The sequence below is a fragment of the Equus quagga genome, chromosome 16 (genome assembly GCF_021613505.1).
Source record: "Equus quagga isolate Etosha38 chromosome 16, UCLA_HA_Equagga_1.0, whole genome shotgun sequence".
Lineage (NCBI taxonomy): Eukaryota > Metazoa > Chordata > Mammalia > Perissodactyla > Equidae > Equus > Equus quagga.
Genome location: NC_060282.1, coordinates 37,695,068 through 37,712,665, shown reverse-complemented (window position 1 = coordinate 37,712,665; position 17,598 = coordinate 37,695,068). Strand labels below are relative to the sequence as shown.

The 17,598-nt window shown below is 35.3% G+C and overlaps 1 protein-coding gene across 2 annotated transcripts in view; it reads left to right on the top strand.

Moving 5' to 3' along the window:
- SPAG1 (sperm associated antigen 1) overlaps positions 1–17,598 on the top strand; it is a 76,590-nt gene that overhangs the window by 26,578 nt on the left and 32,414 nt on the right. For both annotated transcript variants that reach the window (XM_046642372.1, XM_046642373.1), the window contains one exon: positions 6,040–6,199. In XM_046642372.1, the coding sequence (XP_046498328.1) occupies positions 6,040–6,199 (160 nt within the window). The remainder of the gene's footprint in view (positions 1–6,039; positions 6,200–17,598) is intronic.

Genomic DNA, 17,598 nt, shown 5'->3' with positions numbered 1-17,598 from the left:
TACTAAAATCACCTATTTCAAAGATAAAAGGGTAATGGATGGACACACACTAAACAAGAGACTATATATGATTTGAAAAATATATAATGTGGGAGGAGGAGAGTGAAAAAGTAGAGCTTTTAGAAAGAGCTCACACTAAACAGTCTATCAACTCAATATAGACTGTTATATGCCTGGTATATTAAATAGGAGCCTCATGGTAATCACAAATCAGAAACCTATAACAAGCAAGAAAAAAAGTAAGAGAAAAGAAATCAAACATTTTACTAAAGATAGTCATCAAACTGCAAGGGAAGACAGCAAGAGAAAAAGAAAGGAACAGAGAAGAACTACTAAAACACCCAGGAAAAAAAAAGTGACAAAATGGCCATAAATACATACTTATCAATAGCTACTTTAAATGTCAATGGACTAAATGCTCCAATCAAATGCCATAGGGTGGCCAATTGGATTAAAAAAACGAGACCCATGTATATGCTGCATACAAGAGACACACTTCAGACCTACAGACACTCACAAACTGAAAGTGAAAGGATGGAAAAAGATATTCCATGCAAATGGCAAAGAAAAGAAAGCGGGAGTGGCAATACGTATATCAGACAAAATAGACTTTCAAACCAAAACTGTAACAAGAGACAAAGACGGGCATTACATAATGATAAAGGGAACAGTCCAACAAGAAAATATAACACTTGTTAATATCTATACACCCCAAATAGGAGCACCTAATTATATAAAGCAATTATTAACAGACATAAAAGGAGAAATAGACAGTAACACAATCATAGTAGGGGACTTTAACACTCTACTTACACCAATGGATAGATCACCCAAACAGAAGATCAGTAAGGAAACACTGGCCTTAAAGGACACATTAGACCAGATGGACTTAGTAGATATATACAGAACATTCCATCCAAAAACCACAGAATACACATTCTTTTCAAATGCCCATGAAACATTCTCCAGGATTGATCACATATTAGGCCACAAACAAGTCTCAATAAATTTAAGAAGGTTGAAATAATACCATGCATCTTTTCTGACCACAAAGGTATGAAACTGGAAATCAACTACAGGAAGAAAACCAGAAAAGCCACAAAAATGTGGAGATTAAACAAATGCTACTGAACAACGATTGGGTCAATGAAGAAATCAAAAAATTCCTGGAGACAAATGAAAATGAAAACATGACATGCCAAAATCTATGGGATACAGCAAAAGTGGTTCTAAGAGGGAAGTTTATAGCAATGCAGGCCTACCTCAACAAAGAAGAAGAATTCCAAATAGACAATCTAAAAGTGCATCTAAAGGTACTAGAAAAACAACAACAAACAAAGCCCAAAATCAGCAGAAGGAAGGAAATAAGAAAAATCAGAGCAGAAATAAAGACTAAAAAAAATAGAAAAAAATTAATGAAACCAAGAGCTTGTTCTTTGAAAAGATAAACAAAATTGACAAACCCTTAGCTAGACTCACCAAGAAAAAAAGAGAGAAGTCTCAAATAAATAAAATCAGAAATGAAAGAGGAGAGATTACAATGGACACCTCAGAAATACAAAAGATAATAAGAGAATACTATGAAAATCTATATGCCAACAAATTGGATAATCTAGCAGAAATGGATAAATTCTTAGAGACATAGAACCTTCCAAAACTGGACCAAGAAGAAGTAGAAAATTTGAATAGACCAATCACCAGTAAGGAGATCGAAACAGCAATCAAAACCTCCCAAAAAATAAAAGTCCAGGACCAGATGGCTTCCCTGGTGAAGTCTACCAAACATTCAGAGAAGACTTAATACCTATCCTTCTCAAACTCTTCCAAAAAGTTGAAGAGGAGGGGGAGGCTTCCTAACTCATTCTACGAAGCCAACATTATCTTGATACCAAAACCAGACAAGGACAACACAAAAAAAGAAAATTACAGGCCAATATCACTGGTGAACATCAATGCAAAAATCTTCAACAAAATACTAGCAAATCGAATACAACAATACATTAAAAATGTCATACATCATGATCAAGTGGGTTTCATTCCAGGGATGCAGGGATAGTTCAACATCTGCAAATCTATCAACTTGATACACCACGTTAACAAAATGAAGAATAAAAATCACATGATCATCTCAATAGATGCAGAGAAAGCATTTGACGAGATACAGCATCCATTTATGATAAAAACTCTAAATAAAATGGGTATAGAAGGAAAATACCTCAACATAATAAAGGCCATATCTGACAAACCCACAGCAAATATCATCCTCAATGGAGAAAAACTGAAAGCTATCCCTCTAAGAACAGGAACCAGACAAGGATGCCCACTGTCACCACTCTTATTTAACATAGTATTGGAAGTCCTAGCAAGAGCAATCAGGCAAGAAAAAGAAATGAAAGGAATCCACATTGGAAAAGAAGAAGTGAAACTGTCACAATTGGCAGATGACATGATTTTATATCTAGAAAACCCTAAAGAATCCACTAAAAAACTTTTAGCAACAATAAAGAAATACAGTCAAGTCACTGGATACAAAATCAACATACAAAAATCGGTTGTGTTTCTATACACTAACAACAAAGTAGCAGAAAGAGAAATTAAGAATACAATCCCGTTTACAATTGCAACAAAAAGAATAAAATACCTAGGAATAAACTTAACCAAAGAGGTGAAAGATCTATACACCAAAAACTATAAAACATTGTTGAAAGAAATTGAAGAAGACACAAAGAAATGGAAAGATATTCTGTGCTCTTGGATTGGAAGAATTAGCATTGTTAAAATTTCTATACTTCCTAAAGCAATCTATAGATTCAATGCCATCCCTATCAAAGTTCCAAGAACATTTTTCGCAGAAATAGAACAAAGAATCCTAAAATTTATATGAAATAACAAAAGACTCCGAGTAGCCAAAGGATTCCTGAGAAAAAAGAACAAAGCTGGAGGTATCACACTCCCTGATTTCAAAATATACTACAAAGCCATAGTAAGCAAAACAGCATGGTACTGGCACAAAAACATACACACAGATCAATCGAACAGAATTGAGAGCCCAGAAGTAAACCCACACGTATTATGGACAGCTAATATTTGACAAGGGAGCCAAGAGCATACGATGGAGAAAGGAGAGTCTCTTCAATCAATGGTGTTGGGAAAACTGGAAAGCCACATGCAGAAGAATGAAAGTAGACCATTCCCTTACACCATGCACAAAAATCAACTCAAAATGGATTAAAGACTTGAATGTAATACCTGAAACCATGAAACTTCTCGAAGAAAACATAGGCAGTACGCTCTTTGACATCAGTCTTAGCAGCATATTTTCAAGTCCCATGTCTGACCGGGCAAGGGAAACAAAAGAAAAAATGAACAAATGAGACTACATCAAACTAAAAAGCTTCTGCACAGCAAAGGAAACCATCAACAAAACAAAAAGACAACCTAACAATTGGGAGAAGATATTTGCAAACCATATATCAGATAAGGGGTTAATATCAAAAATATACAAAGAACTCGTACAGCTCAACAACAAAAGAAGCAACAATCCAATTAAAAAATGGGCAAAAAATCTGAACAGAGATTTCTCCAAAGAAGATATACAGATGGCCAACAGGCGTATGAAAAGATGTTCAACATCATTAGCTATCAGGGAAACGCAAATCAAAACTACAATCAGGTATATGGCTATAATTAACAAAACAGGAAACAACAAATGTTGGAGAGGATGTGGAGAGAAGGGAACACTTGTTCACTGCTGGTGGCAGTGCAAACTTGTGCAGCCACTATGGAAAGCAGAACGGAGTATCCTCAGGAAATTAAGGATAGATCTACCATATGATCCAGCTATTCCACTGCTGGGTATTTATCCAAAGAACTTGAAAACACAAAGGCATAAAGATCCTTGCACCCCTATGTTCATTGCAGCATTATACACAATAGCCAAGACATGGAAGCAACCTAGGTGCCCATCAAGGGACAAATGGATAAAGAAGATGTGGTATTGATACACGATGAACTACTACTCAGCCATAAGAAATGATGAAATCCGGCCATTTGTGACAACATGGATGGACCTTGAGGATATTATGCTGAGTGAAGTAAGTCAGAGGGAGAAAGTCAAATTCCATATGATCTCACTCAGAAGTAGAAGATAAAAACAAACCCATAGCATTGGAGATTGGATTGGTGGTTACCAGAGGGGGAGGGGTGAGGGGAGAGGGCATAAGGGGTGATGAGGCTCACATGTGAGGTGATGGACTATAATTAGTTTTCGGGTGGTGAACATGATGTAATCCACACAGAATTCAAAATATATTATGATGTACATCCGAAAATTTAAAAAAAAAAATGTTAAACATAAAATCACATACCTACCTTATGATCCAACCATCTGATTCCTAGGTATTACCCTAGAAAAATGCAAGTGTATGTCCACACAAAGATTATGCATAAATGTTCATAATGGTTTTATTTGTAATCACGAAAAATTTAAAACATCTTAAAATGTCCTTCAGCAGGTAAATGGATAAACAAATTATGTTATATTCGTACAGTAGAATGCGACTTAGCAATCAAAAGGAATGAACTATAATAGATAAACACAACAACATGCGTGAATTTCAAAATAATTATGATGAGAGAAAGAAGCCAGAACAAAAAAAGAGTACATACAGTATGATTCTATTTATGTAGAATCCTAGAAAATGCAAACTAACCTATTATGACAGAAAGGACAGTGGTTGCAGGGAGGAGCGAATGGAAGTTATTACAAAAAGACAGGAAAAAACTTTTGGGAATGATGGATATGTTTATTATTATGTCAAAATCTATCAACTTGTGCATTTTAAGTACATGCAGTTTGTCAATTATGCATACCTCAGTAAGCTGTTAAGAATGGGGCGGGGAGGGGCTGTCCCCGTGGCTGAGTGGTTAAGTTCGCGCGCTCCACTGCAGGCGGCCCAGTGTTTCATTGGTTCGAATCCTGGGTGCGGACATGGCACTGCTCATCAAACCACGCTGAGGCAGCGTCCCACATGCCACAACTAGAAGGACCCACAATAAAGAATACACAACTATGTACCGGGGGGCTTTGGGGAGAAAAAGGAAAATAAAATAAAATCTTAAAAAAAAAAAAAAAGAATGGGGCGGGGAATGTTCTGATATACATATTTTTCATTCCAGTTGGCATGAAATATTAAAGAACTTTCAACATTACTCTAAAAAAGTCATGTGTAGTATGATTTCATTTGTATAAAATTATACATCTATGAGGGTGTACATGCATATGTCCAGGAATAAGAGGCATAAACTACAAGAGAAGCAAAAAGTTTATTTAGAGGCTCAAGAACTGCAATTTGGGTAGCACAGATTCAAGTAGAAACCCAAATAGTGTCCTGCTAGGGAGGAAAAGTCAGGGGCTTTTAAAGGCAAAGAAAGGAGATTATGTTATAAAGCATTTTAATTGGAGTTGGAGGCAGAGAGCTAGTCTTGGCTAAATATTGATTGACTATCCATTCTATCTTCAGAAAGTCCATAATCCTCAGTCTTTGTGATCAAGATGTCCTTTCTCCTGCTTTCTCCCAAACAACTGCTTGTAAAACAATTGCCATTTTGGCCCAGTGCAAAGGTTTGGCCCAGTCCAAGGTTCAAGACAGCAAGCAGTTTCTCTGGAAAGGCAGCTCTGACTCCACTAAAGGCAATTTTGACACATAAGACACAGAGACAATTTGACATATAAGAACAGAGGAAAATGATCCTCAGAATTTCAATAGTGTTATCTGAGCAGCAGGAATTCAGATGAGTTTTTTCTTTCCTGTTTATACTTGTTATGTTTTAAGTTTTTTACAGTAGACATATATGATTATAATCAGACAAAGCAATGAACTTGTTTGAAAAAGAAAAAGATCACCATAAAAACCTTATCTAAGTTATCTTTATTCACTTTTTAATACTATCTTCATATTCTCACCTGAATGAATGGTTATTTTTTTTTATTAAAGAAGAACATTTTCTTTAATGATGTTTATGGCGTTTATGTTGCAGAAAACCTTGTCAGAGGTTGAACGAGATCTGAAAGATTCTGAACCTGCATCTAAGACTCAAGCAAAGGGGAGAAGGATGTTTATTCAGGAGGTGGAAAACTCGGAAGATGAAGATGGAAAGGACAGTGGGAAAAAACCTGAAGATGGCAGTGGAGATAAAAGTAAAATATCTTTTCTCTTTTGGTTATGCAGAAAGCTACCTTTTTATATGATGAGCTGGCTCAAATTTTCTGTTTGTCTAGAAATTCTGTCTATCAAACTGTTTCTAGCTATGCCTTGTAAATTGACAAGCAAGCTTTTCCTTAATCTTTTTCTTAATACAGCTCATCTTTTTCTTTTCTTTTCTTTTTTATTGAGGTATTATGGACATACACATTATATTATTTTCAGTTGTACAGCGTAATGATTCAATATTTGTATATATTGTGAAATGATCACCACAATAAGTCTAGTTAACATAGTTCATCTTCTTAATCTCCCAAACCCAATTTTTCTTCTTAACCTGACACCTTTTTCTAGTGCTCAATTTAATTCCTGATTATCACCTTTAAATGCAAATAGCTGTGTCTACGTGACATCAACGGTTTAAGTTAGCCTTAAATCTTTCTCTTAGATGAGTATTTTGTATATAGCTCCTTGGTTACAAATATATTGGCTTCAAAGAAGATATGTGCCTAAAATGAAAGCAATGTTGGAAAATGCTATGTGTGTCTCTCAAAAAAGTTGTTTTAAATATGCAATTTCACTTTTGATATATTTTTTAAAAAGCATCTGGATAAAGCTTAATCTTCATAATATGAAAGAATGAAAGTTACATCAGCTTTAAGAGGAAAGATCTGCCTACTCTCTCGATCACGGGGGGAAATCTTTTCCCCCTTCTTGAGAGCTCCTGAGCGACCAAGGGGAAAATACCAGTTTTGAAAATTATTCACAGGTAAAAGTCAACTTTAAGTAATTTGACAGAATATTTAATTTTGAGAGAGAAATGTAAAATGTTCTGTTCATTCAACTTAAAAAAATAAAGAAAAAGAAGTATAAGTTTTCATTTTTTAATGACAAAAAATATAATGTAAAATATATACCTCAGGTTAAAATATGATCAATTAAGCTAGGATAAAGACAAAGGGGTAGAAAAGAAGTGGGGGCGAGAGAAGAGGAGACAGAGGGCAAGAGCACCAGAGAGATGGGAAAGGAAGAAAGCATCAGAAGGATAAAAAAGGGAGAAATTAAGGTAAACACTTTTCCAAGGATTGAGGTTCACCAGCAAATTTTCAACCAGTAAGTTCTGGCAACAAATATTCTTCTTAGGGTTTATATTTAGCTTAAGATAATTAGCCAAGTTGCTTACAATTAATGGAAATCATTTAAAATCTTGAACAAGGTATAGTACAAACTATATCAATTGCTACTATTTTTAAATTATTATTTAAAAAATTTACACATAGCAAAAATGGACTTATTTGCTATACAGTTCAAACATTTGTATAATTTCATGTACTCACCACCACAATCAGGATACATAACTATTCCATCACACCAAAAAACTCCTTTTTGTTCTCCTTTGAGCCACACCCTTCCCTCATCCCAACCCTTGGCAACCACTGATGTGTTCTCTGTTCCTACAGTTTTGCCTTTTCCAGAATGCTGTATAAACGGAATCAGAGAGTATGTAACCTTTTGAGACTAGCTTCCTTCACTTAGCGTAATGTCACTGAGATTCATTCACGTGGTTGCATGTATCTTTGGTTCATTCCTTTTTATTGACTAGTAGTGTTCCATTCTAGGGATATACTGCCGTTTGTTTTTCATTTCACTTTTTAAAGGACATTTGGGTTTCCAGTGTTTGGTATTTACAAATAGAGCTACTGTTAGCATTCATGCTCAGGTTTTTGGGTGAGCATATGTTTTCATTTCCCTAGGGTAAATACATAAGAGTGGGATTGCTGGGTCATATGGGAAGTGTGTGTTCAACTGTATAAAAAATTTCCAAACTGTTTTTCCACTATGGCATTCCATTTTGCATTCCCATTAGCAACATATTAGAGTTCCAGTTGCTTTGTGTTCTTGTCAGCATTTGGTATTATCAGGTTTATTTTAAAAAAATTTTTAGCCATTTTGTTAGGTGTATAGTGGTTTCTCATTATGGTTTTAATTTGCATTTTACTAATGGCTATGATGTTGAACATCTTTTCATGTGCTAATTTGCCATGCCCATATCATTTTTGGCAAAGTACCTGTTCAAATTATTCCACCAGTTTTTTTTAAATTGGGTAATTGTTTTCTTCTTGTTGAGTTTTGAGAGTTCTTTTTATATTCTTGATACAAGTCTTTCGGTAGACATGAGGTCTGCAAATATTTCTTCCCCTGTTTGTAGCTTGTTTTTTCAGTCTTTAAACAGTAGCTTTCACAGAAAAAAAGGGTTTTAATTTAGTTAGAGTCCAATTTATCGAAAGTTTGTAATGGACTGTGCTTTGGGTGTTATATCTAAGAACACTTTGCTTAATCCAAAATCATGAAGATTTTCTCTTGTATTTTCTTTTAAAAGTTTCATAGTTTTATGTTTTACACTTACATATCCATTCTGAGTTAATGTTTTTATTGAGATATAGTTGACATATAACATTGTGTTAGTTTCAGGTGTACAACATGATGATTTGATATTTGTATATATTGCAAAATGATCACCATAATATGTTTAGTTAACATCTATCGCTGTATATAGTTTAAAAATTTTGTTTTCTTGTGATAAAAACTTTTAATATTTACTCTCTTAGCACCTTTGAAATATACAGTACAGTATTATTAACTACAGTCACCTTGCTGTACATTATGTCCTCATGACTTATTTATTTTATAACTGGAATTTTGTACCTTTTGACCCTCTTCACCCATCGCCCCCCCACCCCACTCACCACCTCTGGCAACCACCAATCTTTTTTCTGTATCTATGATCTCAGTTTATTACTTGTTAGATTCCACATATAAATGAGATCATACAATGTTTGTCTTTCTCTGTCTGACTTATTTCTCTTGGCATGCTGAGTTAATATTTGTATGAAGTTTGAGGATTAGATGGAGTTTCATTTATTTGCATATGGATATCCGACTGTTCCAAAACCATTTATTGAAAACTATCCTTACTCTTTTGAACTGCCTTTGCACCTTTGTGAAAAATCAATTGGCCATATTTGTGAGGCCAGTAGAATCTAATTCTGGACCCAGTTCTTTTCTGGTGACCTATGTGTCTATCCATTTGTCAACACCACACTGTCTTGAGTAATATAGTTTTATAGTAGTCTTAAAATCAGGTAGTGTGATTCCTTCAGCTTTATTTTTCTTTTTCAAAATTGTTTGGCTGTTCTATTTCCTTTGCCTTTCCACCTAGTTTTAAAATCAGGTTTTTTTCAATTATATTTTATTTTTCGTGGTCTGCGTTCCTCCCATTTCTCTTAACATTCAGGTATATTTCTTTATTACATAAAAAAATCACATATATTTGATGAATATTTTACCACAAGTCTCTTTGTTATGTTACTAAAATTTACATTTCTACTCACTGCAAAATACAAGGAATTTTCCTCTATCACTGTAATATGTACAAGAGTACAATAAGATAGCAAATATGAAGTAGGTCAGTCAGTTTTTCTATATCTAGAAAAAGTCATGCTGGGAATTTGATTGGAATTGTATTGAATATATAGATCAGTTTAGGGGAGATATGATGTTGTAATTATATTGAGTTTTCCAATCCGTGAACATGGTATGTCTCTTCATTTATTTAGGTCTTTTTTTTTTTTTCTGCTTTATCTCCCCAACCCCTCCCCTGTACACAGTTGTATATCTTAGTTGCATGTCCTTCTAGTTGTGGGATGTGGGACGCCATCTCAACGTGGCCTGACGAGCGGTGCCATGTCAGCGCCCAGGATCCGAACCCTGGGCCGCCGCAGCGGAGTGCGAGAACTTAACCACTCGGCCACGGAGCCGGCCCCTATTTAGGTCTTTTTAATTTTATTTTATTAGTGTTTTGAAGTTTATGGCATACAGATACTGCACATACTTTGACAGATTTATACTTAAGTATTTCAGTTTGGGGGGAGCTATTGTAAATAATACTTTTTTTAATTTCAGAAGATTTAAAATTCATTTGTACATTGCTAGAATATAGAAATATGATTGATTTTTAAAAATATGTTGACTTGGATCTTGCAATTATGCTAATTCACTGATTAGTTCCAGGATTCTTTTCAAAGATTCTTTGGAATTTTTTTCATAGACAATTATGTTGTCTGCAAATAAGGACAGTTTTATTTTTTCATTTCCAATCTGTACATCTTTTCTTTCTTTTCCTTGCTTTATTGCACTGGCTAAGGATTATGGTGTTGAACAAGAGTGGTGAGAGTAGACATGCATGCCTTGTTCTCAATCTTAGAGGACAAGCATTCAGTCTTCCACCATCAAGTTTGATATTAACTGTGAGTTTATGATAGATGGCCTTTATCCAATTAATGAGGTAATCTTCTATTTCTAGATGATTGAGACTTTTTGTCTTGAATTGGTGTTGAATTTTTTCAACTACTTTTTCTGTCAATTGATTTGATCATGTGGTTTTTCTTCTTTAGTCTGTTGATATATTGGATTATGTTTATAGATTTTCAGATGTTGAGCCAGCCTTGAATTCTTGGGATAAACCCATCAATCATCATTGTATTAATCTTTTCATATATTGCTGGATTTTTTTTTTTTTTGAGGAAGATTAGCCCTGAGCTAACATCTGCTGCCAATCCTCCTCTTTTTGCTGAGGAAGACTGGCCCTGAGCCAACATCTGTGCCTATCTTCCTCTACTTTATATGTGGGACGCCTGCCACAGCATGGCTTGACAAGCGGTGCCAAGTCTGCACCTGGGATCCAAACCGGCGAACCCCGGGCCACTGGAGTGGAATGTGCGCACTTAACCACTGTGCCACTGGACAAGCCCCTATTGCTGGATTTTATTTGCTAATATCTTCTTGAGGATTTTTGCATCTACATTCACGAGAGATATTGGACTATAGTTATTCTTTTTTTGTACCGTGCTTGTCTGGTTAAAAGCCAGGCTTTTAATTTCTCTTTTAATTTTGTTGTATCAGAGCAATGATGGCCTCATAAAAGTTGGGAGTTGGGATATGTTTCCATCACTTCTATTTTCTAAAAGAGGTTGTGTAGAATTGATGGTAGAATTTTTAAATATTTGGTAGAATTTGCCAGTGAAACCATCTAGGCCTGGAGTTTCTTTTGTGAAAAGTTTTAAATTGCAAATTCAATTTCTTTAATAGATATACAACTATTTAGGTTATCTGTTTTTTTCTTGGGTGAATCCTGATAGATTTGTAGTTTCAAGAAATTGGTCCATTTCATCCAAGTTGTTGAATTTATGGGCATAGAGTTGTTCATAGGAATCCCTTATTACAGTTTTAATGTCTGGTTGATCTGTAGTGATATCCCCTCTTCTTGATATTGGTAATTTGTGTTTTCTCTCTTTTTTGGTTTGCCAGTGTGGCTAAACGTTTTCAATATTATTGATCTTTTCAAAACACCACCTTTTGTCTCATTGATTTTTCTCTCCTTTTTTTTCTTTGCCAGTTTCCTTGATTTCTCCTATCATTTCCTTCCTTCTGCTTGTATTGGGCTTATTTTACTCCTCTTTTTCTAAGATAGTTTCTCAAGATGGAGACTTAGGCCGGCCTGGTGTGTAGCAGTTAAGTTTGCGCACTCTGCTTTGGCAGCCTGAGGTTCTCTGGTTTGGATCCCAGGTGTGGACCTATGCCCTGCTTGTCAAGCCATGCTGTCACAGGCATCCCACATATAAAGTAGAGGAAGATGGGCACAGGTGTTAGCTCAGGGCTAATCTTCCTCAGCAAAAAACGAAGAGGATTCATGGTGGATGTTAGCTCAGGACTAATCTTCCTCAAAAAAAAAAAAAAGAAAAAAGATAGAGGCTTAGGATGTTGATTTGAAACTTCTTTCCCCTAACATAAGCATTTGATGCTATGTTTTCTTCTAAGCACGGCTTTATCTACATTCCACACATTTTACGTTTTATTTTCATTGAGATTCAGTTAAAAATATTTTCTAATTTCCCTCAAGATCTCTCTTTGATCCCTAAGGCATATTTAATTTCCAAATTTTTGAGATTTACCGGTAATCTTTTTATTCTTGATTTTACGTTTACTTCCAGTAAGATCAGAGAATGTACTTTGTGTTATGTCATTACTTTTAAATTTGTTAAGGCTTGTCTTATGTCACAGGCTATGTTCTTTCTTGATGAATATTCCGTGTGCACTTGAAAAGAATATGTATTTTGCTGTTTTTTTGTTGGAGTGTTCTATAAATAGCAATTAAATCCAGTTGTTTGATGGTGCTACTGAGTTCTTCTTAATCCCTGCTGATTTTACTTGTTATATTCCTCATTAAGGAGGAGTATTGTAGATCTGTGGATTTGTCCATTTCTCCTTTTAGTTCTGTCAGTTTTTGTGTCATGTGTCATGTGTCTTGAAGCTCTGTTGTTAGGAACATACACATTTAGGATTGCTCTGATTTATTGGTCAATTGATCCTTTTATCATTATATAATGTTCATCTATCTTTGGTAATTTTACTTGTTTTTAAGTCTACTTTGTCTGACATTACTGTAGCCATTTCAGCTCTCTTTGGATTCATATTTGCATTATATATATTTTCCCATCCTTTCACTTTTAACCTACCTGAATCCTTAAAATGGGTTTCTTTTAGACAGCATATAGTTGGGTCTTATTTTTAGTCCATTCTTATACTACTCTGTCTTATATTTGGTATGTGTACACCATATACACTTAATTAAATATTGATACGTTTGTATTAGGTCTAACATTGTATTTCTTATTTTTCTGTTTCTTCCCTCTGTTTTTTGTTCCACTGTTTCTTCTTTCATATTTTCTTTTAGATTATTTGAATAATGTTTAGTTTTTTATTTTAATTTATTTATTATTTTGTTGTATTTCTTTGCACATTCTTTTAGTGGTCCCAATAATGATTTATAGATACATACTTACTTTGCCATATTCTACTTAGAATTAATATTTTACCACTTCAAGTGAAATGTAAAACCCTTACCACCAAATCAGTCCTTTTACCTTCCACCTTTATGTTGTAGTTATCATATGTGTTATATTTACATTCATTGAAAACCTCATCAGACAATGTTATGATTTTTGCCTTCAATCTTTCTACATATTTTGAAGAATTTATGAAGAGAAAAACAGTCTATTTTGTTTACTCAGATATTTGTCATTTCTGTTTTTCCTTCATTCCTGATGTCCCAAGTTTCTTTCTGGTATCATTTCCTTTACATCCAAAGTACGTCCTTTAGCATTTCTTTTAAAGAAGTTCTGCTAGAGATGAATTCTCTTAGTTTTCCTTCATTGAGGATGCCTTTATTTTACCTAAATTTCTTAAGGATATTTTTGCTGGATATAGAATTCTGGATTGACAGTTCTTTCTTTCAGCATTTTAAACATTTTCTTCTGCTGCCTTCTATCCTCCATGGTTCTGATGAGAAATTCATTGCCATTCAAATTGTTGTTCCCCTATGTATGATGCATTGTTTTTCTCTGGCTGCTTTCAAGACTTTCTATGTTTTTATTTTTTAGCAGTTTGATTATGGTGTGTCTCGATGTAGGTTTCTTTGAATTCATCCTTTTGGGGTATGCTGAGCTTCTTGAATCTATAAGTTAATGTCACTGCCACATTTGGGAAGTTGTCAGCCATAATTTCTTCAAATTTTTTTCTGGGAAACATTATTTCTCCTCTCCTATTGGGACTGTTATGACACAATTGTTAGACTATTTCGTATTGTCCCACAAGTCCTTGAGGTTTTGTTCATTTTTTTGTCAGTTTTTTTCTTCTTTTTGTTGTTAAGATTGAAAAATTTCTATTGATCTATATTCAGGTTCACTGACTTTTTCCTCTGTCATCTCAATTCAACTATTGCACCCATTCAGTGAATTTTTTATTTTGGTTATTGTAGTTTTTTCATTATAAAATTTCCATTTGGTTCTCTTTTTTTTAATCTTCTATTTCTCTGCAAAGCTGTTTAATCTTTCTTTTCCTTTCAAGAGTATTTGCCTTTATTTCTTGGAGCATGGTTATTACAGCCACTGTAAAGTCTTTGAGAATTCACAATATCCTTGTTACCTAGGGTTTGGAGTTACTTGTCTTTTCCTTTGCCAAATGTTAAGATTTTCTTTCTTCCTCATTTGTTAAATAGTTTTGTACTTTATACAAAATCAGTTAATCAATCTGGTTATGTTTGGGTAAAAGTTTTCCTACCTGACTTCTGTGGACTATGGTACTAATGTCAGTTTAGTTTCAAAACCTCTACAGTGCTATTTCTACCTGTCTCACTTGTGCACCACCCCATGACCAGCTAGGGTCTGGGCAATGGTCTTCCCCTGTAATTCACTTCTCAAAATTTTTAATATGATGTTTAGGATCAGATTTATGATATGGATCACCTAGAGGGTAAGCCCAGTTTGTACACAATTTTATGCGTTTGTTTTCTTGAGTTCCCTTGTGTCTGTGATTCTTCTGTACTCTTTCTGGCTCCCACCATTTTCCTTCCTGTTCCTCTGGCTAGAAAGCCAGGCTTTTAATTTCTCCATTCTACTGCACACTTCTCAGGACTGTGTGTCTCTGGGACTGGGCAACAAGAGGACAGAGAGAGAAAAAAGCAATGGGGACATTTTTGGGACCACAGTTTCTCTGGCCAGAGATGAGTCCCTCTCCCTCAAAATTTTAGTTATCTACTTGGCTGCTACTGCCATGGCAACTGCTGCAGGATTGCCGGGAAGCTGGGATTGGAGAGAATGAAAAAACAAAACAAACAAACAAGAAACAGGGGATTTCCCCAACTCTCTCTTCCATAGAGGTCAACTGTCTTTTTGCTTTAGATAAGTAATAGAGGATTTCTTCTGCAGCTTTTTCTGTGCACACTCAGTGCACAGTTCTGGGTTTTGGACTGCCTTTGATCCAGGCTAGGAGATATCAGAGGAAAGAAAAATGAGAAGCTCACTGCTAGTTTAGTGATCTTTCAAGTTCTAGTTCCCTTCCCCAGTCAGCCTGCTACCATTTACTTTTCAGTCTCCTCATATAGCTGCTTTGTGAATTCCGTCCCAGGTTTTTAGTCTATTCAGTGGGAGACACGGTGGAGTGTGTTTATCTTGACAAGAACTGCTCTTCTCATTATTATTTTTTTGAAAGATTAGCACATTTGAAGAACTATGAAAGTGCTTTACAGGGGCCGGCCTGGTGGTAAGTGGTTAACTGCGCACGTTCCGCTTTGGTGGCATGGGGTTCGCTGGTTCGGATCCTGGGTGCAGACATGGCACTGCTTGGCAAGCCATGCTGTGGTAGGCATCCCACATATAAAGTAGAGGAAGATGGACACGGATGTTAGCTCAAGGCCAGTCTTCCTCAGCAAAAAGAGGAGGATTGGCAGCAGTTAGCTCAGGGCTAATCTTCCTCAAAAAAAAAAAGAAAGAAAGAAAGAAAGTGCTTTACATAGATTATTTTATTTAATCCTCAAGGAAGCTATAACTATTCATATTTTATAGATTAGGGATTGGAAACTTAGAAAGGTTAAATTATTTGCCAGATTTACCAGGTTGTAAGTCATATGGTTAGGATATGGCCCCAAATTGGTGTGATTCCAAAGTCTATCTCTTAAAAGCGGTTACTGGATGCCAACTAAGAAAGTATAGGTTCTGTAAAACCCAGGCTGAACATCGCCAGGCTACACTGTCAAAGAAACAGATATAATCTGGTGTTTGTCCATTCTTGTGCTCCCTGACGTTGTACCAAGAACTCTTATCAGAAGCTGAAACTATGGTGAGGAACAAGTGAGTTAAAGACTAATGCAAGCCTTTTTTATTAAAAAATAGGCAGAGGAACCTAATAGACACTTCCAAAGAAGACATTCAAATGACCAACAGATACATGAAAATGTGCTCAACATCACTAATCATCAGGGAAATGAAAATCAAGACCACAATGAGATACCATCTCATGCCTGTTAGAATGGCTCTTATCAAAAAGACAAGAGATAACAAATATTGGTGAAGATGTGGAGAAAAGGGAACGCTTGTGCGCTGTTGGTGGAAATGTAAATTGTAAATATAAATGTAAAATGTACATTTCAAAAATGTAAAATGTAAATTGTACAGCCGCTATGGAAAACAGTATGGAGGTTCCGCAAAAATTAAAAATAGAACTATCACAGTCCAGCCATCCCACTTTTGAGTATATATCCAAAAGAAATGAAAGCAGTATCTCAAAGAGATATCTGCACTCCTATGTTCATTGCAGCATTATTCCCAATAGCCAAGACATGGAAAGAACCTAAGTGTTCAACAGCAGATGAATGGATAAAGAAAATCTGATACACACATGCTTATACATAGACACACACAATGGAATGTTATTCATCCATAAAAAAAGGAAATCCTGCCATTTGTGACAGCATGGATGGATCTTGAGGGTATTATGCTAAGTGAAATAAGTCAGAGAAAGACAAATACTATATGATCTCACTTATGTGTGGAATCTAAAAAAAGACAAACTCATAGAGAGTTGAATGGTGGTTGCCAGGGACTAGGGGAGGAGGGTATTGGGGAGAAGTTGATTGAATAAAGGGTACAAACTTCGAGTTGTAAGATGAGTAAGTTCTGGGGATCTAATATACAGCATTGTGACTACAGTTAACAATATTGCAATATATACTTGAAAGTTGCTAAGAGAGTAGATCTTTAATGTTCTCACTACAAAAAAAAAGTAGTTATATGAGGTGATGGATGCGTTAAGTAACCTTATTGTGGTAATAATTTTGCAATATATATATATGTATCAAATCATCACATCGTATACCTTAAAGTTACACAATGTTGTTTATCAATTATATCTCAATAAAGCTGGGTGGGGGGAAGATACTAAAAGGCCCTCCTTACAAATAGAGATAAACCTTCAGGAAAGGGTTAATCATTAAAAAATCAGTAATACTACTTCTGTGATTAGAAATCTGAGTCAGGATTGTGATAGTGTAATATCATTTAACAGGTTGATAAGATGTTTCTCTCTGAGTTAGGTGGTTATCCCTTAGGTGAGTCCCATAGAGAAGCAATATTCCTTTTCTGCTCTGCAGGCAGCCAGAGCTTTAGGAGAACCATTTCTGATCCTGTCATTCCTGCCCCCCAATAATTTTGTAGATTAGGGACTATATAAAAATACTTAAGATTCAGAAAACAAAAATATCTTGATAGGAAGAATGTACATTTTAAGACACTTAGTTCCTTTTTATCAGGAAAGCCACTCAAGATTAGGTAGAATAAATTGCTGGATGCTCAGAAGTAGTCCTTTTAAAATGAAGTAAAAACAACAGAACTATCTTATGCTCACCTTTGCCCAGTTCTATTGTGAGATAACTTGTAAAAAGAGCTTTCTCACCTGTCCTTCTCAGGACTAGTATGAAGAAATACCTGCCTATTTGCCAGGC